Genomic DNA, 27,450 nt, shown 5'->3' with positions numbered 1-27,450 from the left:
TTCGGAAGCACAGATTTAAAAATAGTAATTAAAAAATACAATTTATCCATCCATCCATCCATTTTCTACCTTTTATTCCCTTTCGGGGTCGCGGGGGGGCGCTGGCGCCTATCTCAGCTACAATCGGGCGGAAGGCAGGGTACACCCTGGACAAGTCGCCACCTCATCGCAGGGCCAACACAGATAGACAGACAACATTCACACTCACAGTCACACGCTAGGGCCAATTTAGTGTTGCCAATCAACCTATCCCCAGGTGCATGTCTTTGGAAGTGGGAGGAAGCCGGAGTACCTGGAGGGAACCCACGCATTCACGGGGAGAACATGCAAACTCCACACAGAAAGATCCCGAGCCTGGATTTGAACCCAGGACTGCAGGAACTTCGTATTGTGAGGCAGACGCACTAACTCCTCTGCCACCGTGAAGTCCCAATTTATATATATATATATATATATATTTTTTTTTTTTTTTAACTTGGGACTCCAAGCAGCCTGGATTTTGAGGAGCCTCTGGCCTACTTGTTATCACGCTTATAATCAAAAACAGCCACCCCTTATAAAACACTTTTTTGTTTTGATGCACACCAAGCAGTTCAAACTAACTGAATGACGTGTACGTGTAATTTAGTCACGATGACAGCACCAACAGCCTTGAAGGGTTTATTTAAGTTGATGTTTGGGCGTCTGAGGAGGAGAGAACTGGCTGGAACCAGATCTCCCCTCTTTAACGCTTTACTCGCCCTGCGGGGGGTAGGGGACCGCATGCTTGACACGCACACGAACACGCACACGCACACGAACACGCACACGCGCACGCGCGCACACGTGGATGCGTGTGTGTGTAAAGTGAATTAAACAGGCACACGAGGATACGAGGAAGTTTCTTTCACGCGGGACGTAGCGCGACACAGGTGAGACGCAAACTTTCCCACAGCGGCGTTTCTTTTTAAACCAGCGTGAAAGTTGGAAGTGAGCTAGCATGTGCTACTTGTTGTTGTTGTTGTATAACAGCGTGGGAGAGTATATGTACTTACACGCAGCGTGGCCGGGCGCTGATTGGAGTGACGTTGGTCTCCCGCTGGCAGCATTGCGTCAGCCGCTCGGACGTTCTCACCATCCGGGCATCAAGCTGCGTGCAGGGAACAGATTTTTAACCACACATCACGCAAAAAAAACACAAAAACAGATAGTCGCTGTGAGGTTTTGAAGCCCTTTGAGACACTCCTGATTAGGGGGGAACATAAATGACATTTAATTGATCGAATGGTGAAGTGAAGTGAATTATATTTATATAGCGCTTTTCTCAAGTGACTCAAAGCGCTTTACATAGTGACACCCAATATCTAAGTTACATTCAAACCAGTGTAGGTGGCACTGGGAGCAGGTGGGTAAAGTGTCTTGCCCAAGGACACAACGGCAGTAACTAGGATGGCACAAGCGGGAATCGAACCTGCAACCCTCAAGTTGCTGGCACGGCCACTCTACCAACCGAGCTATGCCGCCCCATGGTGAATTTATGAATCCCTTATATTTACAGTTGTGGTGAAAAGTTGACATACACTCGTAAAGAACATAATGTCATGGCTGTCTTGAGTTTCCAATAATTTCTACAACTCTGATTTTTTTTTTTTTTTTTTGTGATAGAGTGATTGGAGCACATACTTGTTGGTCACAAAAAACATTTTTGAAGTTTGGTTCTTTTTATGAATTTATTATGAGTCTACTAAAAATGTGAGCAAATCTGCTGGGTCAAAAGTATACATGCAGCAATGTTTTAAAACCTTTCTGAGCCAAGTCACATTTTCTTCATTGAAAAAATCCTGAGGCACACAAACAGCAGAAATCGTTGAAAAAGGAAACTAAGCAGCCAATATTGACAGTAAAAAGTCGTTTTCGCAATTGTTGGATATGAATTCAAACTATAATCAACCAGGCTTCACCATAGCTCTTGTCTCAAAGTAGGTATACTGTCTCGACCAGTCACATCACGCTGTGACTTATTTTGAGGCTTTTGACATTTTCCTGTGTGTTGTCTTCTAGTTCTTTTCTTGCACTCCTATTTTGGTGTTTTCCTGTAACAGTTTCATGTCTTCCTTGAACACTATTCCCCACACCTGCTTTGATTTGGCCATTAAAACTATTTAAGTTTTCATGTCATGTACAGATGTACTTTGTGGACGCCATCTGCTCCATGCTCTGATATTCTTAGCTGTCGTCCAGCATTCTGTTTTTGTTTACGTTGCAGCCAGTTCAGTTTTAATTTAATTTTGCACAGCCATCCCTAAGCTTCAATGCCTTTTCTTAGCGGCACTCGCCTTTTGTCTATTTTTGGTTTAAGCGTTAAAATAAATTTTTACCTTCACATTGCCTCCCGCTCTTGTATGCATATTGTTGATCATGACAAACAGTGTTCCCGACATCTACAAAGCTATTAGCTACCTGCTGCCACCTACTAATATGGAAGAGTATTACACGGTTACTCTGCCAAGCTCTAGACCAGGGGTGGGCATTACGTCGATCGCGATCGACTGGTCGATCTCGGAGTCAGTCGATCTCAAGCCAGGCATTAAAAAATATACATAAAAATGAGCAATCATCAATCATACCAAGACTTCACTTTCGTCAGTTGTTTGACATTCTCGGCACCCAAGGATCTTGTGAGATGACGCTCATATTTAAGAAAAAAATCACTAACAGGGCGGACGCAGAGAAACACATTTTATTTCTAGAGACTCCGTACCTACTGTCAAAACGCTAAAGACCGACTGCACAGTTCCTGTCTTCACCATAAAAGACCTGTTTCATCCTGCCTGTGCTAACAAAATAAGAGTCTCAGAAAGCTAGCGTGCACAAGCTAGCAAGCTACGGAGTTTGCTGCCAATGTATTTCTCCCCCGCCCTCAGCGACCGCTTTCTCACTTGCTTGCCCACCCGCACACTCAACGACGTCACTCACCTGCTGCCACACATTAAAGGGCCACACACACATATGCTACTCTCATAACAAAGTGTTTAAAAACGAGTATGCAAGTTGGACAACTGAGATGCCAAATCGAACCACTTTCATGTGGTATTGGACAGAAAGGAGGACTTTTTTTTCCCTCCATTTGAAAATGCGGACGTTATCAGCACCACTGTCTAATTCCAATCAATGCAAGTCATCAGAATCAAATACACCAACTTATATTCTTGTCTTCATGAAAGAAAGGAATCTATGTGTGTTAAACATGCTTGTATTATCATTAAACACCATTAACTTGTTAACAAAAATGTCTCTTTCATAAATAAATAAATATAAATTATAAATAGGAATGAGGTAGATCTCCTCGACTTGGTCAATTGAAAAGTAGCTCACCTGCAGAAAAAGTGTGAGCGCCCCTGCTCTAGACAGTACAGACACTCAACAACAACACTTAATTTGCAGACTATAATTACTGGTTTGCAAAAAATATTTTAACCCAATTAGGTGAAATTACATAATCTCCGATGGCACACCGTACTGTATCTCACGGCACACTAGTGTGCCACGGCACAGTGGTTGAAAAACACTGACATACAGCAATGTTAATATTTGGTAACATGTCCCCTGGCAAGTTTCGCTGCAATAAGGTGCTTTTGGTAGCCATCCACATGCTTCTGGCAAGCTTCAATACAATACTGCAAAAGGGTTCTTTACCCTTTTGACCTCCGGACCTAACTTTTCCACTACAGCAAGGGTGCCCACACTTTTTCTGCAGGCAAGCTGCTGTTCAATTGACCAAGTCAAGGTGACCTACCTCATTCATATACACATACACACTATATATATATATATATATATATATATATATATATATATATATATATATATATATATATATATCCATCCATTTTCTACCGCTTATTCCCTTTGGTTTCGCGGGGGGCGCTGGTGCCTATCTCGGCTACAATCGGGCGGAAGGGGGGGTACAACCTGGACAAGTCGCCACCTCATCGCAGCATATATACATATATATAATTTGTATGTATTTATTTATGAAAGATACATTTTTGTTAACAAGGAAAAGGTGTTTAATGGAAATACAAGCACATAAAGGCAAACATATAAGTTGGTGTATTACCTGACTCTGATGACTTGCATTGATTGTACAAACCCCGTTTCCATATGAGTTGGGAAATTGTGTTAGATGTAAATATAAACGGAATACAATGATTTGCAAATCCTTTTCAACCCATATTCAGTTGAATGCACTACAAAGACAAGATATTTGATGTTCAAACTCAAACTTTATTTATTTATGCAAATAATAATTGACTTAGTAGGTCTAAGTATTCATTAACAACACGTGCCAAAGTAGTTGGGAAAGATCATGTTCACCATTGTGTTACATCACCTTTTCTTTTAAGAACACTCAATTAATCTTTGGGAACTGAGAAAACTAATTGTTGAAGCTTTGAAAGTGGAATTCTTTCCCATTCTTGTTTTATGTAGAGCAGTGATTTCTCCAGATTCTCTGAACTTTTTGATAATTTTACGGACCGTAGATGGTAAAATCCCTAAATTCCTTGCAATAGCTCATTGGCAAATGTTGTTCTAAAACTGTTCGACAATTTGCTTACAAAGTGGTGACCCTCACCCCATCTTTGTTTGTGAATTACTTAGCATTTCATGGAAGCTGCTCTTATACTCAATCATGGCACCCAACTGTTCCCAATTAGCCTGCCCACCTGTGGGATGTTCCAAATAAGTGTTTGATGAGCATTCCTCAACTTTATCAGTATTTTTTGCCACCTCTCCCAACTTATTTGTCACGTGTTGCTGGCATCAAATTCTAAAGTTAATGATTATTTGCCCCAAAAAAATGTTTATCAGTTTTAACATTAAATATGTTGTCTTTGTAGTGCATTCAACTGAATATGGGTTGAAAATGGTTTGCAAATCATTGTATTCCGTTTATACAACACAATTTCCCAACTCATATGGAAACGGGGTTTGTAATCAAGAAAGTAGTGCTGATAACGTCTGCATTCTCAAATGGAGAAAAAAAGTATTTCTTTCTGTCCAATACCACATGAAAGTAGTTGTCCAGCTTCCATACTCGTTTTTATACACTTTACAAGAAATACATTGGCGGAGCATTCCGTACCTTGCTAGCTTGTGCACGCCAGCTTTCTGAAACTCTAATTTTGTCTATCGTGAAGATAGGATTTGTGCAGTCGGTCTTTTGAGTTTTGACAGCAGGTACAGTGCGAGATTCTGTTGAAATAAAAAGTGTTTCTCGTCTTCCTGTCGGTCATTTTTTCCTAATAATGAGCTTGCAGCAGCCAGCATCATCTCACAAGACCCTCAGGTGCTGTGAATGCCACTTCCGATGAACGTTTGTTCTGTACAATCTTGCCAGTTGTGCAGAATACAGAGTTAATCAAAAAAGTGAATCTGTTTGAAGGGCACCAATGCAGTGTGAAGAGGTTTGTGTACGCCTTCTATACTTTTCCTTCACTTCCATCTCACTCGTTTTTGTCCTGTCGTCCATTTTCTTAGCTACTTTCTTGAATAAATCTGTTTCTTTATTTTCTCCCATTGATGCACTTCAAAATGTTCAGTTATTTTAATCTGTTGAAGAAAATATACAGTCTTCTAAATACAAAAATTGGTGCTCCGAAATGCTGTCCTCAATTTTTGGGGAGTTATTGCCTACGTTTTGGTTGAAGGGTATCCGCATGCGTGATACGAAGGGCCCACACCCACTTGAGAGAAATGGTTTTCAATCTCATTATCTAGATGTGTTAATCAGACTTTTTAACAACCAGTACGGTTTAGCCGAAATATTAAAAAAATATATGGCCGGGGTGGGGGACGGCGTGGCTCGATTGGTAGAGCGGCGGTGCCAGCTATTTGAGGGTTCCAGGTTCGACTTTCGCTTCCGCCTTTTGAGTCACTGCTGTAGTGTCCTTGGGCAAGATACTTAACCCACCATCTCCCAGTGCCACCCACACTGGTTTAAATGTAACTTGGATAATGGGTGTCAATATGTAAAGCGCTTTGAGTCACTAGAAAAAAAAACACGCTATATAAATATAATTCTCTTCGCTTCACAAATCCAATCAAGTGCATGGGAACGGCAACTAAAATAAAACTATGGTAGTTAAACAAAATAAGTTCACAGCACAAACAAATGGAACATGTTTTTGGAGGATTTGACAAGGGAGGGGTGAATAATAATAATACCATAAAAACTATAATATTTTGACAAAAATTTTGCATCACTAGTGTAGTTTGGGAAGATTTTGACAAGGTGGGGGAGCCGGATGTAGTCACATGTCAGAATTTATTTTAGAACAAACGAAAAAAGTTTACGGTACAAACTGTGACGATCTGTCACTTCATTTCTGTTTGTGCTTCCTTATTTTGTGTTCACTTCCTATGAGCGCTCTTGTTCTGCTTCAATTTCCTGCTTGTCCCGCTGAGCGCTGTTTTCCCCTCACCTGCTTTTGATTGGCAGCCAGTCCACAGCTAGTGCTAATCGGCAGGCTTCCATTTATTCCAGCCTGGCCTGCTTCTCAACACTCGAGGATTGATTTATGTTTGAGAACCTTACATGCAAAACTGTTTCCTTCTCTGTTTATGTTATTAAAATCATCTTACATTCCCGTTGCTCTCCTGGTTCCTGCATCTTGGATTCACTACTACGGCAGCCATGAGAGTTCCTAACACAAACGTAGCACTAATGAAGGGGGATATTATTCTAATATTTTCAACGATAAAGGGAGGTCAACTAAGCGGGGCGGGAACAACAACAAACACCATAGCAGAAAAAATAAATTCCAGACATGCAACAATGTCAACGGTTCAAAACTACACATCAAACCAAGATAATGTAATTTAAGAACACTACCAGTAATGGTTTTCGAGAACAGATTTAAAAAAATAAATGTCAATGTTCGTCACAATTACAAGTTAAACTGCACCTGCCCATACATCAACAGGATCATCAAGAACGGAAGTAATGAAACAAAACAGATGCTTAGGTGCAGGTTGTTTTAATCCTGTTGAATCGGTAAGTGAAATCCGACTATTACAAACACTGCTTTTGCAATACACAATCATTATTTTTGCTGTGTATATCTGTAGGACATAACAGGAAGAGGGCCGGATTGTAGCCCGTTTTAACAGCCCATTTAATAGTGAAGTGAAGTGAATTATATTTATATAGCGCTTTTTCTGTAGTGACTCAAAGCGCTTTACATAGTGAAACCCAATATCTAATTTTTGCATTTAAACCAGTGTGGGTGGCACTGGGAGCAGGTGGGTAAAGTGTCTTGCCCAAGGACACAACGGCAGTGACTAGGATGGCGGAAGCGGGCATCGGAACCTGCAACCCTCAAGTTGCTGGCACGGCCGCTCTACCAACCGAGCTATAAAACAACATCCATTTGTTTTCTCTTATCTTATTCCATATTGGGTGAAATAAAGTCAACAATGCAAAATAACTAACTCATTAAAAACATTTGGCGTCTTGCCCCAAAACCCTCCTTCTAACCTATTCCCTCAGTTTATAAACAAAGTTTGTTACGCTTCTACTCCAGAGGAGAATCCCAAAAATACCATAGAGGCGAATATACAAAAAAGAGTCCATTCAATTTCACTGTAAATGGAATAATAACAAAAATTATGAACGGGGAAGGATAGGACAAAATCATAAAAGGCTATAAAAAGTGGGACCCATTGCCTCCTGGGGCTTGGCACTCAGCATTAAGGGTTGGAATTGGAGGTTTAATCACCAAAATAATTCCCGAGCATGGCCACCGCTGCTGCTCACTGCTCCACTCACCTGCCAGGGGGTGGAACAAGGGGATGGGTCAAATGCATAAAATAATTTCACCACACCTAGTGACTATCAGTGGTACTTTAACTTTAAACTACGCTGGGCTAGAAGGGTGAAAAACAAAAAGACAATTCCGCTGGCGGGAGACAGGCAATGGAATGAAAACAGTACAAGTAAAACATGTAACAAACAAAAGTAGACCGCAAGGGGGAAAGCGGAAGGATACAAACTTACGGAAACGGGAACGCACAACTCAAGCAGGAGGACTGGAAGCGAGCCGAGTGGGTGTGGAGCTACAGTATGTGTAGGAACAACGTGGAAAGATCCCGCACCAACATGTGCATGAGATGAAACTAAATAGGCAGACGGTGATTGAAAACACCTGATGTCGTCACTCCCGCCTTCCCCTGGGAACCATGGCAACTGAAAGAAAAAAACAGAAGTGTAGTGAATTATATTTACATAGATCTTTTTCTTTAGTGACACAAAGCCCTTTACATAGTGAAACCCAATATCTAAGTTACATTTAAACCAGTGTGGGTGGTAAAGTGTCTTGCCCAAGGACACAATGGCAGTGACTAGGATGGCGGAAGCGGGGATCGAACCTGGAAGCCTCAAGTTGATGGTGCGGCCACTCTACCAACCGAGCTATACCGCCCCAAAGAAAGACAATGACAGCAGGAGGCACCGGAACACAAATAATTATGAAACGGGCCAGGGCGCACTCGATTACACGCCGCCACACTTTGCGGTTCGCCATGGCAACAGGGAGGTCCTGTTTCTCCAGACCTGTATCCCTTGATTATACATCTGGGGAGGTGAGGCTGCTGTAGCGGACTGGTCCAGCAGTAGTAGGTTTGCCCAGTGGATATAACAAAGTCAACAACACATCCGGAGCAAAACAAAACATTGTATTTGTGAAAATAAACACACATCTCATTATACTAGTACAGATCTGATACTAATACCATCGCCATGGAACTGCCCTTTAAAGTTGTTAACGTTTTGTTTTCCAGGAAATAATGCTGTGTGGGCTCAGGACACCCAAAATATTGAGGCCGAAAGAGTACACTGAGGTCCCAGATGGAGGCTGGGGCTGGGTGGTGGCTGTGGCCTTTTTCTTGGTGGAGGTCTTCACCTATGGCACCATTAAGAGTTTTGGCATCTTCCTGCAAGACCTGATGGAGGAGTTCAGGGAAAGCAACAGCAGAGTGTCCTGGATTGTTTCCATCTGTGTTTTTGTTATGACCTTCAATGGTGAGTCTGGAATAACTAGTTGGCGCACTTATCTCATGAAATTGAAGTCCATGTCCAAGAGGATCAAGGCAGTGTTAGATAATAATGAGGTTTAATATTCACACTTTGGACACAATTTTGACATGGGCACTGCGTGCTGTATGCTTAATTGTGGTGCCAGTAGGGTTGCGTGATATACAGTATGTTACTTGTTTCCCCAAGATGCAGATGGATGTTCGGATGCATCATGTAGGTAAGAAAAAGGGTTTTTTATTATTATAACTAGGCAATAATACAAAACATAGGAACGCTATATAAAAACTAGCAAAGGAATAAGGGGCAAGAAGCAAACAAAACAGCCAGAGAGAGTGTGGCGACAGGCAAGAATGAATAGCACGGCGTGAGAATGAGATAAAACCAACACGATGTTTACTTGACCCACTTCCTGGGAAACTTATCAAGGAGCTTTTTATATTATTACGTCCATCAGTGCTAAATATTTTAAACTTATCACTTTCCTCTGGTACTGTTCCTCTCTCATTCAAAAAAGTGGTTATTCATCCCCTGCTCAAAAGACCTAACCTCGAGCCTAACCTGATGGTAAACTACCGACCACCTTCCGTTTGTTTAGAAAATCCTCGAAAAAATTGTTGCACAGCAGCTAAATGAAAACTTTGCGTCTAACAATCTCTGAAAAACCTTTCAATCCGGTTTCAGGGCAAATCACTCTACGGAGACAGCCCTTGCAAAAATGACTAATGATCTATTGCTAACAATGGATTCTGATGAGTCATCTATGTTGCTGCTTCTGGATCTTGGCGCTGCTTTCGATACCGTCGATCATAATATTTTATTACAGCGTATGAAAACATGTCTTGGTATGTCAGACTTAGCCTTGCCTTGGTTTAACTCTTATCTTACTGACAGGATGCAGTGCGTCTCCCATAACAATGTGACTTCGGACTATGTTAAGGTAACGTGTGGAGTTACCCAAGGTTTGGTTCTTGGCCCTGCATTCTTCAGCATTTACATGCTGCCGCTAGGTGACATCATACGCAAATACGGTGTTAGCTTTCACTGTTATGCTGATGACACCCAACTCTACATGCCCCTAAAGCTGACCAACACGCCGGATAGTAGTCAGCTGGAGGCGTGTCTTAAAGAAATCATACAATGGATGTCCGCTAACTTTTTGCAGCTTAACGCCAAGAAAACGGAAATGCTGATTATCGGTCCTGCTAGACACCGACACCTATTTTTTAATAATACCACTTTAACATTTGACAACCAAACAATTAAACAAGGCGACTCGGTAAAGAATCTGGGTATTTTCTTCGACCCAACTCTCTCGTTTGAGGCACACATTAAGAGTGTTACTAAAACGGCCTTCTTTCACCTCCGTAATATCGCTAAAATTCCTTACATTTTGTCCACTAGTGATGCTGATACCATTATTAATGCGTTTGTTACGTCTCGTCCCAATTACTGTAACGTATTATTTTCGGGTCTCCCTATGTCCAGCATTAAAAGATTACAGTTGGAACAAAATGCGGCTGCTGGACTTTTGACAAGAACAAGAAAGTTTGATCACCTTACGCCTGTACTGGCTCACCTGCACTGGCTTCCTGTGCACTTAAGATGTGACTTTAAGGTTTTACCACCTACGTATAAAATACTACACAGTCTAGCTCCACTCTATCTTGCCAATTGTATTGTACCATATGTCCCGGCAAGAAATCTGCGTTCAAAGAACTCCTGCTTATTAGTGATTCCCAGAGCCCAAAAAAAGTCTGCGGGCTATAGAGCGTTTTCTATTCGGGCTCCAGTACTCTGGCATGCCCTTCTGGTAACAATTAGAGATGCTACATCAGTAGAAGCATTTAAATAATAAATGGGTTATACTTGTATAGCGCTTTTCTACCTTCAAGGTACTCAAAGCGCTTTGACACTACTTCCACAGTTACCCATTCACACACACATTCACACACTGATGGAGGGAGCTGCCATGCAAGACGCTTACCATGAATTGATTAGCGTGGACCCCGACTTAAACAAGTTGAAAAACTTATTCGGGTGTTACCATTTAGTGATCAATTGTACGAAATATGTACTGAACTGTGCAATCTACTAATAAAAGTATCAATCAATCAATCAAACCCATGAGGAGCAAGGGTGAAGTGTCTTGCTTAGGACACAACGGACGTGACGAGGTATATTGGTTGATTGATTGAGCTCTCTGATTAGTGACCGGGAGCAGGTTAGCGTCCCGACCACTAATCAGAGGCAGGTGAACATGATCAGCAACCATGGCAACGAAGAACAAAAAAACAGGGGTGCTGAAACAGAACTAATGGATTCCTAAACTTAAAGAAAACATGATCCGGGCAGCGGATCATCACAATATATACGATATACAATATAAATGATATACATTTGGCTGACAATAGAGATTTTAATCAGAATTAGATTTAATAAACTTATTTCTTGGCCAAGTGTGTTTAAGACACAATGAGTTTCACATGGTAGACTTTGCTCTCTTTGTTCTATGTAAGAAACAAACAAAATGCAATAACTACGAGATAGCATGGCCATCCTCGGTATGAAAACAAGAGGGAAATATTTTTTAAAAACACCAAAGAACAATAAAGGTGCACAGAGCCGATGCAACCAGCTGCCGCTTCAGAGGCGCTATTCCTACCTACAGCTACAAAAGTCAAACACAACGAAAGACCAATAAATAATACATGTCACGCATATATGATTGCACCATGCATAGACAAACAACAAAACACAATTTTAACACCCTATTGCCGTATCGTAATTTGACAGCGACAAGCAAACGTGTCCTAAATGCAATGTTGCGTCCATACTTGTGGCTAATAAACTGTTTCTTTCTTTCATCTACCATGATCACTGGAGGACTCAGGGACAAGGAATAGTTAAACATGCTACACTACACACCGTGGGATACAAAATGCGTAACTAACCGCTAAGCTATAGACTTTGATTTATTTGTTATTTTATTAATCAGTAAATAAAAGCCAATAGTATTTTTTGTGTTTAGTTATTTTGCACTATTTAGTTGATTATAAAGTGTGTATGTAATTATAGGTAACAAAGAATATGATAATGATATTAATCGATATTGTTACACTGTCATTCTGTGTTTTTGTCGGATAACAGTTGTAATCCAAAATGTAATCATTTAATGATCCTGAATATTAAATTATCGACGTTTTACAATAGTATTATTTGTAGTATTGCCCAAAATGCATGTAAGGTAGACAAACAGCAGAAGAATAAGTATTGATTACATTTTAAAAGAAGTGTCATTTTACAACAGAAAGTAACCAGATATTTACAGTAAATGAGCAATAGACTAACAATATTCTAATGATAGAAATACAAATGTTAATGACGCAATTTGTTATTGGATATGTCAGCAGCTAAACTAGGAACCTTGTTGACCCTTTTTGGTATGCTTCTATTATCATTTATTTACCAAATAATTTATTGTGATATACAGTAGAATGTCGTCACTAGAAGATGCAATATCAATTTACATTTTAGGCTATGTTGCCCATCCCTAGTTGCAAGCTATTAAGACAATTATGGAAATTCATGTTGAGTCATTTTCATAGAACAATGAATCTATACTGCTATACAAGCTGTCCACTGACTACCCTAAAGTATGTCTCAGGTCCATTTATATACTATTGTCCCTTGAAGACACGAATTCATGTTTCCTAAACATCATTCATTTCCTTCCATTTGATGTTATTTTTCAATTCATTTTCGTTCGTCCCATTTAATTTGATTTACTGTATTACACTAGACTGTATTAATGTGACATATATATTATTATATATTTATACCATGAATTGATTAACGTGGACGCCGACTTAAACAAGTTGGAAAACTTATTTGGGCGTCAGTATTTAGTGGTCAATTGTATGGAATATGTACTGTACTGTGCAATCTACTAAATAAAGTCTCAATCAATCATTCAAACATTGTGTGCACGTGTGAGAAACTGTATCTATCGACTTTGATTTATTTCATAAAAGGGGACAGGTATCAGTGTTTTCTGCTGTGTTTGTTTTTAGTCCATTTTTCACAAATTATGGAAGAAAAATCCTCGTTATTCAAAACAAAAATGTCCACTGCAGAGGACGCTGGCTTTCAGGAGGATATGCCTGGCGAGGCGTGATCACATTAGAGCGGTGGTTCTCAAACTGTTTTCACAAATTACCACCTCAGAAAAAAATTGGCTGTACTACCATAATGATTAACATTAAAATTCAGTAGCGCAGTAGGTCTAAGTATTCATTAACAACAAGGCAGAGGTTGTATTTAAACAAGTATATTTCATATTTTGGCCACTGTGACATTACACACAGTTTGAACAGTAACACTGTGTTTCAATATAGGAAAATGAAACACTGTACTTTAATCAAGTGATTCTTTAGCATACCACTAGGTGGAGCGTGCGTACCACTAGTTAAAAAGTTAAAGTACCACTGATAGTCACACTCACACAAACACACACACAAGGTGTGGTGAAATTATCCTCTGTATTTGACCCATCCCCTTGTTCCACCCTCTGGGAGGTGAGGGGTGCAGTGAGCAGCACCGGTGGCCCCACTTAAGAATCAAAGTGATTCAACCCCCAATTCCAACCCTTGATGCAGAGTGCCAAGCAGGAAGGTGGTGTATGTACCATAGTTTGAGAATCACGGCATTATGCTACACTTGTGTTGTCAGCCTGTTAACCGTACATTGATATGCATAACAGTAATCCGACAATAGTTTGTTTTAGAAATGTAGTTACATTCATCGAATATCCTGGTTGATTACCAAATAGTCTAACTTCAGATTTAAATGCTTCTGTGCAGGTTCCAAGTTTAGTTACCGCGTTCATTCTGAGGGGCTGATATTAAGATTCCTACCACAGCCCTCTTTCTATTTCTAACACTGCACATGCTATCACCATGCAGGTCCCCTCTCCTCCATGTTGACCAAACGATTTGGCTTCCAACTTGTCGTCATGTTCGGAGGTCTTCTCGTTTCCTTGGGCACCATTACTACAAGTTTTACGTCCTCGATCAATCAAATGTACCTCACATACGGCTTGATCGTAGGTATGGGATTACTTCCTTTTGTCTTCGAAACGCAGCCTTGATTTTTCCAAATATCTTATCCCTTCTTGCAGGTTTTGGCTACTGCCTGACCTTCCTGCCCACCGTGACAATCCTATCCCATTATTTTTTACGGCGAAGGTCACTGGTCATAGCCATATCCTCAACTGGAGAGGCCCTGTCCATGTTCGCTCTTGCCCCAGGTAAGTTCTCTTCACAACCACAGTCAAAAGTTCCAAAACTTACTCTCTAATGATTCTTTACAGGGTTATCCTCATTGAAAGGTTTTTTTGGCTGGCGTCACACAATGTTAGTCATAGGGATCTTGCAAGGGACCATCATTTTTTGTGGCGCCGTGCTTCGGCCAATCTCTATCAAACCCCAAAGAACCCAAGAGACAGACACGGACAGATCCTCCCTAAAGAATGCAGAAGACCAAAGCACACATGGGAACGCGGATGAGGTCCAGTATGACAAAATCAATGGCTACATAGAGGACAGGACTTTATTAGAAAAAGAAGAAAGCACAGAGTTGCCCCTGGGTACGAATGAAGAAGCTGAAGCTAGAAACAATAATGGAGAGAAACAAGTGATTAAAGATGATGACAAATGTACACTTCTGGACTTCTCCATCCTCAAAGAGTGCAGCTTCATCTTCTACTCGCTCTTTGGTCTGTTTGCCACACTGGGCTTCTTTGGCCCTCAACTCTACATTATTGAATTGAGCGTGAGTCGAGGCGTTGAGCGTGATCGCGCCACCTACATGCTGTCCATAATGGCTGTGGCTGAAATCCTTGGTCGCTTTTTAATTGGATGGGTTCTAACACACAAGCAAGTCCGGGAGAGGAAACTCCTTGTCTTGCTGGTCTGTGTGATTTTCATGGCGGTCGATCTGCTTGGATTTACTCTGGTCACTGAGTTCTACGGCCTGGCAGTTTGCTGCTCAGTGTACGGGTTCTTCATGGGGACCTTATCATGTACGCATATTCCTATGCTGGCAGAAGAAGACGTGGTGGGCTTGGAGAGGATGTCCGCTGCTGCTGGAGTCTATGTGTTCATACAAAGCTTTGCTGGACTTGCTGGACCCCCTCTTGGAGGTAAATAACATCTCTTGTACATCAAATATTTTGACATAGTATTTGTTATTCAGACACAGTACCGGGTTTACCACATCCAGTGTAGCTTCTATGAAATTACAGTACTACCTCGGGCTCTGTCCCCAACAGTAGATTTCAGAACAGTTGCAGATCTCTCAGGGCATTCAATCGATCACAACTGGACTGTTTGGTTTGTCTTGGAAGACGTTTTGCCTCTCATCCGAGTAGGATTCATCAGTTCATGCTCATAGACTTAGATTGGTCAGATGTAGTCTAGTGGCTGATGTCAAAACCCCCAAACCCTGGGTTTATGGCACCCGCCGCTAGATTACATCTGACCAATCTAAGTCTATGAGCATGAACTGATGAAGCCTACTCGGATGAGAGGTGAAATGTCTTCAAAGACAAACCAAACAGTCCAGTTTCGATCGATTGAATGCCCTGAGATGACAATGACCTGAATGAATTAGAACATTCATAGACAACAATTGCAGATTATGACCACCATACGTGAGAAAAATCTGATCCCACTAATAAGTTTGCTCAGTTTTGAGGGATAGGCATTGCGTTGGTTTCGAAGTTCTCGGTATTTATGACATCATAAAAGGAAAAACCTTCTTATGGATATGAGACCGCCTATGACCCGCCACATATATATATATATATACACACACACAGGTGCTGGTCATATTATTAGAATATCATGAAAAAGTTGATTTATTTCATTAATTCCATTTAGAAAGTCAAACGTGTAGAATGTATACATTCATTCCAAACAGACTGATACATTTCAAGTGTTTTTTGCCAAAAAGGAGATGATTATAGCTGACAACCAATGAAAACCCTAAATTCAACATCTCAGAAAATTAGAATATGTTGAAAAGGTCAGATATTGAAGACACCTGGTGCCACACTCTAATTAGCTAACTAACTCAAAACACCTGGAAAAGCCTTTAAATGGTCTCTCGTTTTGATTCTATATGACACACAATCATGAGGAAGAGTGCTGACTTGACAACTGTCCAAAAGATGACCATTGATACTTTAAAGAAAGAGGGCAAGACACAAAAGGTCATTGCCAAAGAGGTTGGATGTTCCCAGAGCTCTGTGTCCTAGCACATTAATAAAGAGGCGAAGGGAAGACAAAGATGTGGTCAAAAAAAGTGTACAAGAAAGAGGGATAACCGCGCCCTGGAGAGGATTGTCAAACAAAACCGATTCAAAAAGGTGGGGGAGATCCACAAAGAGTGGACTGCAGCTGGAGTCAGTGCTTCAAGAACCACCACGCACCGACGTATGCAAGATGTGGGCTTCAGCTGTCGCATTCCTTGTGTAAAGCCACACTTGAATAAGAGACAACGTCAAAAGCGTCTCGCCTGGGCTCAAGACAAAAAGGACTGGACTGCTGCTGAGTGGTCCAAAGTTATGTTTTCAGATGAAAGTAAATTTTGTATCTCCTTTGGAAATCAAGGTCCCAGAGTCTGGAGGAAGACAGGAGAGGTACAGAATCCACGTTGCCTGAAGTTCAGTGTCAAATTTCCACAATCGGTAATGGTCTGGGGTGCCATGTCATCTGCTGGTGTTGGTCCACTGTGTTTCCTGAGGTATAGAGTCAATGCAGCAGTCTACCAGGAAGTTTTAGAACACTTTATGCTGCCTGCCGCGGACCAATTTTATGGAGGTGAAGATTTCATTTTCCAACATGACTTGGCACACAGTGCCAAATCTACCAGTACCTGGTTTAAGGACCATGACATCCCTGTTCTTGATAGGCCTGCAAACTCACCTGACCTTAACCCCATAGAAAACCTATGGGGTATTGTGAAGCGGAAGATGCGAGATGCCAGACCCAACAATGCTGAAGAGCTAAAGGCCACTATTAAAGCAACCTGGGCTCTCATAACACCTGAGTGCAACAGACTGGTCGACTCCATGCCACGCCGTATTGCTGCAGCAATTCAGGCAGAAGGAGCTGCAACTAAGTATTGATTGCCGTACATGCTGAAACTTTCCATGTTCATACTTTTCAGTTGGCCCACATTTCTAAAAAATATTTTTTGGTACTAGTCGTAACTAATATTCTAATTTTCTGAGATACTGAATTTGGGATTTTCAGTAATTGTCAGTACTAATCATCAAAATTTAAAGAAATAAACATTTCAAATATATCACTATGTGTGTAATGAATTGATATAATATGTAAGTTTCACGTTCTGAATATAATTACTGAAATAAATCAACTTTTTCATGATATTCTAATAATATGAACAGCACCTGTATATGATGTATATAAATGGGACGGCGTGGCTCATACAGTATGATAGAGCGGTTGTCCAAAAACTTAAGGGGTTCCTCGATACACTACTGCTATTTATTTGAGAAGCAAGCTCATGCTAATGGATAGCTAGCTAGCTAGCTTAAATGCTAACAAGAATATAAGAGATGTTTTTCCCCCGTTAAGTTAAGTTAAAGTTAAAGTACCAATTATTGTCATACACACACTAGGTGTGGTGAAATTTTTCCTCTGCATTTGACCCATCCCCTTAATCATCCCCTGGGAGGTGAGGGGGGCAGTGGGCAGCAGCGGTGATTTAACCCCCAATTCTAACCCTTGATGCTGAGTGCCAAGCAGGGAGGCAATGGGTCCCATTTTTTTATAGTCTTTGGTATGACTCGGCCGGGGTTTGAACTCCCAACCTACCGATCTTAGGGCGGACACTAACCACTAGGCCACTGAATAGGTCAATGAACAACTTACCCCAATCTAAACTTGTATAAGCACATTGAGGAACTCATTTATTCAATTGATTGAACCAAAAGGCAGTGTTGTCCCAGCAAAGATTGATTGATCAATCAATCAATCAATCAATCAATGTTTACTTATATAGCCCTAAATCACTAGTGTCTCAAAGGGCTGCACAAACCACCACGACATCCTCGGTAGGCCCACATAAGGGCAAGGAAAACTCACACCCAGTGGGACATTGGTGACAATAATGACCCAGTGGGACGTCAGTGACAATGATGACTATGAGAACCTTAGAGAGGAGGAAAGCAATGGATGTCGAGCGGATCTAACATGATACTGTGAAAGTTCAATCCACAATGGATACATCACAGTCGCGAGAGTCCAGTCCAAAGAGGATCCAAGACACAGCAGCGAGAGTCCCGTTCACAGCGGAGCCAGCAGGAAACCATCCCAAGCGTAGGCGGACCAGCAGCGCAGAGATGTCCCCAGCCGATACACAGGCGAGCAGTACATGGCCACCTGGAGCCCGAACGGAAAATGCTCTATAGCCCGCAGACCTTTTTTGGGCTTTGGGAATCACTAATAAGCCGGAGTCCTTTGAACGCAGATTTCTTGCCGGGACATATGGTACAATACAATCGGCAAGATAAGATGGAGCTAGACCGTGTAGTATTTTATACGTAAGTAGTAAAACCTTAAAGTCACATCTTAAGTGCACAGGAAGCCAGTGCAGGTGAGCCAGTACAGGCGTAATGTGATCAAACTTTCTTGTTCTTGTCAAAAGTCTAGCAGCCGCATTTTGTACCAACTGTAATCTTTTAATGCTAGACATGGGGAGACCCGAAAATAATACGTTACAGTAGTCGAGGCGAGACGTAACAAACGCATGGATAATGATCTCAGCGTCTTTAGTGGACAGAATGGAGCGAATTTTAGCGATGTTACGGAGATGAAAGAAGGCCGTTTTAGTAACGCTTTTAATGTGTGCCTCAAAGGAGAGAGTTGGGTCGAAGATAATACCCAGATTCTTTACCGTGTCGCCTTGTTTAATTGTTTGGTTGTCAAATGTTAGAGTTGTATTATTAAATAGAGTTCGGTGTCTAGCAGGACCGATAATCAGCATTTCCGTTTTTTTGGCGTTGAGTTGCAAAAAGTTAGCGGACATCCATTGTTTAATTTCATTAAGACACGCCTCCAGCTGACTACAATCCGGCGTGTTGGTCAGCTTTAGGGGCATGTAGAGTTGGGTGTCATCAGCATAACAGTGAAAGCTAATACCGTATTTGCGTATGATGTCACCTAGCGGCAGCATGTAGATGCTGAAGAGTGCAGGGCCAAGGACCGAACCCTGGGGAACTCCACACGTTACCTTAACGTAGTCCGAGGTCACATTGTTAGACGCTAAGTGTTCATTTAACTGCTCCGCAACAATTTTTTCAAGGATTTTTGAAATAAAGGGAAGGTGAGACACCGGTCGGTAATTTACCATGAGGTCAGGATCGAGGTTAGGTCTTTTAAGAAGAGGATGAATAACCGCTTTTTTGAATGCTAGGGGAACAGTGCCCGAGGAGAGTGATAAGTTTATAATATTTAGCACTGATGGACCTAATAATTCAAAGAGCTCCTTGATCAGTTTCCCAGGAAGAGGGTCAAGTAAACATGTTGTCTGTTTTATTCCATTTACACGTTGTAACAATTCCTTTAATGTTATTTCCTCAAAACGGGAGAAACTATTTTGGAGGGCAGTATCCACCGTATATACCATCGTGTCAGTGTTAATAGAACCCCGTTGTAGCTGGGACGCATTGTCTTTAATCTCCTTTCTAATGACTTCAATTTTCTTACTAAAGAATTGCATAAAGTCATCAGCTGAGTGGGTTGAGCTACTGGAAGGAGTCCCTTGTTGGGTTAGCGATGCTACCGTACTAAACAAAAATTTAGGATTGTTTTTATTACGGTGGATGAGATTTGAGTAATATTTAGCTTTAGCTAAGGTAAGCATGCGTTTATAAGTTATTAAACCATCACTCCATGCTTGATGGTGCACCTCAAGTTTAGTCGTGCGCCATTTGCGTTCCAGCTTTCTACATAATAATTTCTGAGCTCTAGTTTCTTCTGTAAACCACGGGGTGCGCTTTTTTGGAGCCTTTTTTAACTTTAGCGGTGCTATGTTATCAATGGTTTCGCGCAGGGCGTCGTTAAAGTTGTTAGCGAGGTTATCAATAGAGCCCACATACTTTGGGAATGGTGCCATTACCGAGGGCAGTAGGTCAGCAAGAGTTGTCGTTGTGGCTGTATTAATGTTGCGGCTGCTATAGCAGGTATTATTATTATTAGTTTGACGATCATGCGTCTGAACCTCGAATTTTATAAGGTAATGATCGGACAATACTTTAGTATACGGGAGTATCGTAACTTTGGAAACGGTGATGCCCCTGACAAGCACTAGGTCCATCGTATTACCGTTGCGATGCGTGGGTTCATTTATTATTTGTGTGAGACCACAGCTATCAATTACAGTCTGGAGCGCTACGCACGGTGGGTCCGATGGGGTATTCATATGGATATTAAAGTCCCCCATTATGATTATATTATCGGCGTGTGTCACTAGATCAGCAACGAACTCTGAGAATTCATATGATCAAGGAATATTACCCAGAAGCGAACCAACACGACGTCACAAAAACCGCACGTGCAACCCTCTTTTTGCCTTTATTAAAAAAACAACTCTAAAACGTTGACAAATTAATACTGAAAATGATAAGGATATTTAAAGACTCCAAAAAATAAGAAACTAGAGCAGTGATTCTTAACCTTGTTGGAGTTACCGAACCCTACCAGTTTCATATGCGCATTCACCGAACCCTTCTTTAGTGAAAAATAAAAATAGTTTTCAAATTCAAGACAGAGTTATAGTTTTTTTTACTGGTGCACAAAATGAACTGTGCATGAACATCACCTTGTTCAAAGAACAAAACCAACACAGTGCATGAACTCACAACAAACTATACACCTGAAAATCAGATAGAAAATTAGAGGGAACATTGTTCGGGGGTGTCCATAATACGCCAATAGGGAGAAGTTTTTATTTACACAATGAGTCTGGTGTATCTTAACCTCTGCGGCAGAGGCTCAGCCGAACCCCTGAGGCCGACTCACCGAACACCTAGGGTTCGATCGAACCCTGGTTAAGACCCACTGAACTAGAGCAATGTTTGGGACTCCGCACAAAGGGTTTGAATTGGGGGTTAAATCACCAAAATGATTCTCGAGTGCGGCCACCGCTGCAGCCCACTGCTCCCCTCCCCTCCCAGGGGGTGGAACAAGGGGATGGGTCAAATGCAGAGTGTAATTTCACCACACCTAGTGTGTGTCTGTGAATATCAGTAGAACTTTAACTTTAATAAAATACATTGTTAAATGTGACTATAATGTCTGCACTTTAGCTTACATAGACAGTTCAAATGTGAGTCGGAACTGCACAGACTTGACAAAACCGCCAATAAGAGCCTTAGGCAAAGCCACTCCACACACACCCACTTAGCCATGCTAAAAGGTACAGTACCTCACATTTCTGCAAATATTTTTTTTTAAATTGTATAAACCGAATTTAGTAGTCTGTGTGCAGTTTGTGTAAGTTAAATTACTATAACCTCTAAATAACTCAATACACAAGCCATCAGTGTGTAATTGAGTGGTTCTCAAACTGTGGTACATGTACCACTTGTGGTAATGCGGGTTCCATCAAATGGTACACTAAAGAATCACTTGATAAACTACAGTGTTTTATTTTCCTATATTCCAACACAGTGTTACTGTTCAAACTTTGTGTAATGTTACAGTGGACATAAATATTAAATATACTTGTTAATAAAAAATGGGGGGGGGTATAGCTCGGATGGTAGAGTGGCCGTGCCAGAAACTTGAGGGTTCCAAGTTCGACCCCCGCTTCCGCCATCCTAGTCACTGCCGTTGTGTCCTTGGGCAAGACACTTTACCCACCTGCTCCCAGTGCCACACACACTGGTTTAAATGTAACTTCGATATTGGGTTTCAGAATGTAAAGCGGTTTGAGTCATTAGAGCAAAGCGCTATATAAATATAATTCACTTCACTTCTACTAAAAATGTCTGCCTTGTTGTCAATGAATACTTAGGCCTACCGTGCTACTGTATTTTAATGTTAGTCATTATGGTGATACCTGGAGAGCCAAAGTTTTTTCTGTATTTGGTGAAAAAAGTTTGAGAACCACTGGTGTAATTGATTTGTGTCTGTGTCCGTCAGTGTACTTCATAGTTAAGTATGTGTTGAGTAAGTACACTTAACTTCACTTTCATGTGATTCTACCTTTAGGTGTGTTAGTGGACATTACTCAAAACTACGGATCGGCCTTTTACTCCTGTGCGGCTGGCATGGCGGTGAGTGCTGTGTTCCTGGGCTTTGTAAGACCGGCCAAGAGAGGACTACTATGTGGGAGTAGGACTAGACAACTACACGAGGACACACAAAATGAAGTGAGAGAGGACTTTAAGGTGAATGCTGACGTGAACGAGGCTAGCTCACATGAAGACTTGGAACGATGTTAGCTCACATTAACACACGGACCAAGCGCGGGCGGCTAGGTCAAGATGTGACCCAGATGTTATAAGTTTTGCTTGACAGTGAGGAACACCTTTAAAAAAAACAGTTGTGCCTTGCTTGCCGAATACACTGAGGTGTTTTTTCCTCGAGCAAGAAAGTACGCTTTTCAATTAGCCTTCATCCAGAGAGGCTGTTGAAATAGCCTTAAAGAACTGTAATTACATGCTAGACGTGCATAACTTAATGATACCAGCCGTAAAAACTGTGAAGCCAATGTAGCTGCAAAGATGAACTCAGTTGATTGTGTTGTAGAACACATTTACCATCTCAGGAGAAATGCAATATTAAAACATTTATTTTTGGACTAAGTAATCTGTGCACTGCTGTGAGGTGTCAAAGATCAACTATTTTTGTAGTGAAAAAATGTGTTCAGTAACAATAAAACAAAAGTGAACCTTCTAATTAACTGTTACATGCCGTGTTTATTTGTACACTGTAATACGATACCACCTAATAAGGACAAAGAGACAGCTAACACATAAAAGTGCATAAAACGTTCAAACTGGCTATTTTTAAACATGCTCTAATAATGACCACAGAGAAGATGGGGTCGGTAATGGAAAGCAGGCAGTTGGAGAGAGGCTGTTATTTCCAAAAATGCAACAAATCTACTCAATTCTTTAATACGTTTTATAATGATTTGGAATGCATGAGAAAGTGAAAAGAAAAATGTAGGCTCTTTGGCCACGTTTATTAACATGTGCATGCACAACAGAGCAACAACCGAACTATTGTTATTAAATTGCAGTCTGCATTAATACAGCTGAGTTCATTGTAAACAATGCTGTCCGACGGCGCTGACCACTCATAATACTTCAAATGCAGCTACTGCCATCTTGGGGATGTAATACAAACTATATCAGCAGACTGCCGACAGCTGCAGTTAATAATGCCAACATTTTGACCCCAGCGTTTTTTTGCTTTTGTATAAATATATTAAAGGGGTTGTTTACATACTGTACATACTGTTTATTTACAGTGGGGCAAAAAAGTATTTAGTCAGCCACCGATTGTGCAAGTTCTCCCACTTAAAATGATGACAGAGGTCTGGAATTTTCATCATAGGTACACTTCAACTGTGAAAGACAGAATGTGAAAAAAAAATCCAGGAATTCACAATGTAGGAATTCTAAATAATTTATTTGTAAATTATGGTGGAAAATAAGTATTTGGTCACTTCAAACAAGCAAGATCTCTGGTTCTCACAGACCTGTAACTTCTTCTTTAAGAAGCTCTTCTGTCCTCCACTCGTTACCTGTATTAATGGCACTTGTTTGAACTCGTTATCTGTATAAAAGACACCTGTCGACAGCCTCAAACAGTAAGACTCCAAACTCCACTATGGCCAAGACCAAAGAGCTGTCGAAAGACACCAGGAAAATAATTGTAGACCTGCAACAGACTGGGAAGAGTGAATCTACAATAGGCAAGCAGCATGGTGTGAAAAAATCAACTGTGGGAGCAATTATCAGAAAATGGAAGACATACAAGACCACTGATAATCTCCCTTGATCTGGGGCTCCACGCAAGATCTCATCCCGTGGGGTCAAAATGATCATGAGAACGGTGAGCAAAAATCCCAGACCCACACGGGGGGACCTGGTGAATGACCTGCAGAGAGCTGGGACCAAAGTAACAAAGGTTACCATCAGTAACACACTACACTGACAGGGAATCAAATCCTGCAGTGCCAGATGTGTCCCCATGCTTAAGCCAGTGCATGTCCAGGCCCGTCTGAAGTGCCCGGAGAGCACATGGGAGAATGTCATGTGGTCAGATGAAACCAAAATAGAACTTTTTGGTATAAACTCAACTCGTCGTGTTTGGAGTAAGAAGAATACTGAGTTGCATCCCAAGAACACCATAACTACTGTAAAGCATGGTGGTGGAAACATCATGCTTTGGGGCTGTTTTTCTGTTAAGGGGACAGGACGATTGATCCGTGTTAAGGAAAGAATGAAAGGGGTCATGTATCGTGAGATTTTAAACCAAAACCTCCTTCCATCAGTGAGAACTTTGAATGGTTGACCAAATACTTATTTTCCACCATAATTTACAAATAAATTATTTAAATCCCTCCAATGTGAATTCCTGGATTTTTTTTTCACATTCTGTCTCTCACAGTTGAAGTGTACCTATGATGAAAATTACAGACCTCTGTCATCATTTTAAGTGGGAGAAATTGCACAAGCGGTGGCTGACTAAATACTTTTTTGCCCCACTGTACATTCACTGTACAAACATACATATACAAGTACATATACATACATACACTCATGCATATCATTTCGTTTCATCAAACACGTATTAACGTTGTTGCCCTTGGGAAAACTGGGTAACACATGGCACACTGACAAAGCTTAACATATTGTTACTACAACAATATACAATGTTAATTTTGATTGATTGATTGATTGTTACTTTTATTAGTAGATTGCACAGTTCAGTACATATTCCGTACAATTGACCACTAAATGGTAACACCCGAATAAGTTTTTCAACTTGTTTAAGTCGGGTTCCACGTTAATCAATTCATGGTATAGCTGGCTTCTCGTTCTTCTCCTACTTTTTTCTGCTTTCTTTTGTATTTCAAGTTATCATGTGTATTGTTGCTTTTGGACAATTGTATTGTTGATAATAGAGGTAATTATTGTTATTATTCATTATGAATAGTGCTATTTCTATTGGTATTTGTATTGCTCCATGTATAGTGTAATAATGCTCATTGTGATTTCTGTTTATTTATTTCACTAACTGCTTATTTGCTGTCACTTTTACCATCATATTTGTGCACATCCTATTTGCTGATGTTGTTCTATTATTGTTGTGTTTGCTGTTGATGTCGTCTCTCTGTCTAATCCTCCTCTTGTCCCCACAAGTTCCCCCTCTGTCTTCCTTTTTTTCTCTCTCTATCCCCTCCTGCTCCGGCCCGGCTGCACCATATAATGATATAAATACATTTAATAAAGTCAAACACAAATAAGGCAACAAGAGAAGTATCCCACACTTCTCTTTTGTAAAGTAAATGTGTACAGCCGATGTCGGCATCTACATTAACTATATGATTTGCCTGAGAAGCTGGACAGGGCAAAAAAAACATTTATGGTACACGTTACGGACCAAATTATTAAGACACACCTTAATCATGGGTCGGCAACCCACGGCTTTATTACCACATGCCGTTCTATACCCTCCTTGTTGTTTGCTTTTAGCATTTTTAAAAGAGCTCTATACATTACCAACTGTCTGTGAGGCTGTGAATGTGTACAGGCTAAATTCTGACTAGTGATTGGATGAACGCAAGGAAGGCAAAAAAAAAAAAATGAGCAGGAGCCAGTGTTGGATGTCAGCTTCTTGAGTATGCAACCTCTGCTGTATGCTAACCCATAAACACATCCACATTTCTATAGGAAAGTACAGTGGGGCAAAAAATATTTAGTCAGCAACCGATTGTGCAAGTTCTCCCACTTAAAATGATGACAGAGGTCTGTAATTTTCATCATAGGTACACTTCAACTGTGACCAAAAAGTTGTATTTTGGTTTCATCTGACCACATGACATTCTCCCAATCCTCTGCTGTACCATCCATGTATCCATTTTGGTATAAACTCAACTCGTCGTGTTTGGAGGAAGAAGAATACTGAGTTGCACCCCAAGAACACCACACCTACTGTGAAGCATGGGGGTGGAAACATCATGCTTTGGGGCTGTTTTTCTGCTAAGGGGACATGACGATTGATCCGTGTTAAGGAAAGAATGAATGGGGCTATTTATCGTGAGATTTTGAGCCAAAACCTCCTTCCATCAGTGAGAGCTTTGAATGGTTGACCAAATGCTTATTTTCCACCATAATTTACAAATAAATTCTTTAAAATTCCTACAATGTGAATTCTTGGATTTTTTTTTCACATTCTGTTTCTCACAGTTGAAGTGTACCCATGATGAAAATTACAGACCTCTGTCATCATTTTAAGTGGGAGAACTTGCACAATCGGTAGCTGACTAAATACGTTTTTGCCACACTGTAGTTTACTTTTGCATGGAGAGATTTCTGTGCCGTTACTGCCAACGTCACTTGCTTACCCGTGTGTTTGATATGTGGTGAAGAACTAGAAAACAAAAAAAAATCTACGCATGCACATCGCACTTTTATTTGTTGTTCTTTTCTGTTAGAAAGAGTAAAACTTTTAAAAGTTCATAAGCTGTGTTGTATTTAAAGACTGCAGACTGCTTGTGGAAAAGAAGGATGAAAGACTCTTTTGATATTAAAGGTTGCCAACCCCTGGGCAAGAGCTTCTTGGGTACCCCTAAATTTGAATAATCCCCTTTACCAAGAGATTGTAGGCAAATTTTAGCTTCCAGCAGTGTGGTAACAAACCCGTTTTCTGTTCAACATCACTATAAGTGTACAAGGCCAATAAAGGCATGCTTTGATGAGTTTGGTGGTGAAACGCTCTTCGGCAACACATTGAAAAAAAAAGGACTACAACTGAGATTGTGAGTCATTTTCTTTCCTGATGGCTTCCAGCCAGTATGATAGCCTTTTCTCCCGATACTCGTGCACATGAAGCTCTATCCTCTCGTTTGAGCAAATTAGTTTTTTCCGCGTTCGAAGTTACGAATATTTTTTTAATTTGTATTTTCACACACGCTCATCCCGTGTAAGAAGAACGGGAAAGAATTCCACTTCAAAAATTACGTTAACTGAGTGTTGTTAAAAGGAAAGGCCATGTAACAGTGGTAAAATTACCCCTGTGCCAACTTTTTTGCAATGTGTTGCTGCC

The 27,450-nt window shown here is 40.9% G+C and overlaps 2 protein-coding genes across 4 annotated transcripts in view; one reads left to right on the top strand and one right to left on the bottom strand.

Annotated features, from left to right (window-relative positions):
• Positions 1-8,118, bottom strand: part of arsg (arylsulfatase G) — a 67,630-nt gene extending 59,512 nt beyond the window's left edge. Inside the window, exons 1-2 of one of the 3 annotated variants that reach the window (XM_061909119.1) lie at positions 8,039-8,118; positions 1,035-1,129 (exon numbers count right to left, since the gene is read on the bottom strand). The gene's annotated coding sequence lies outside the window, so the exon portion shown is untranslated. The remainder of the gene's footprint in view (positions 1-1,034; positions 1,130-8,038) is intronic. The other 2 variants (XM_061909118.1, XM_061909120.1) reach the window with 2 other exon arrangements.
• Positions 696-23,067, top strand: LOC133558052 (monocarboxylate transporter 7-like). Its single transcript, XM_061909124.1, has 6 exons — positions 696-911; positions 8,821-9,061; positions 14,038-14,181; positions 14,253-14,381; positions 14,445-15,275; positions 22,378-23,067. Exons 2-6 carry the CDS (start codon positions 8,827-8,829, stop codon positions 22,608-22,610), a joined length of 1,572 nt encoding a protein of 523 aa, XP_061765108.1. The 5' UTR covers positions 696-911; positions 8,821-8,826; the 3' UTR covers positions 22,611-23,067.
• Positions 23,068-27,450: the final 4,383 nt, after the last annotated feature.

This window comes from Nerophis ophidion, linkage group LG08 (assembly GCF_033978795.1).
Source record: "Nerophis ophidion isolate RoL-2023_Sa linkage group LG08, RoL_Noph_v1.0, whole genome shotgun sequence".
NCBI classification, from domain to species: Eukaryota; Metazoa; Chordata; class Actinopteri; order Syngnathiformes; family Syngnathidae; genus Nerophis; species Nerophis ophidion.
The sequence above is the reverse complement of the archived record's forward strand: the minus strand, read 5'-3'. Positions and strand labels throughout refer to the sequence as shown.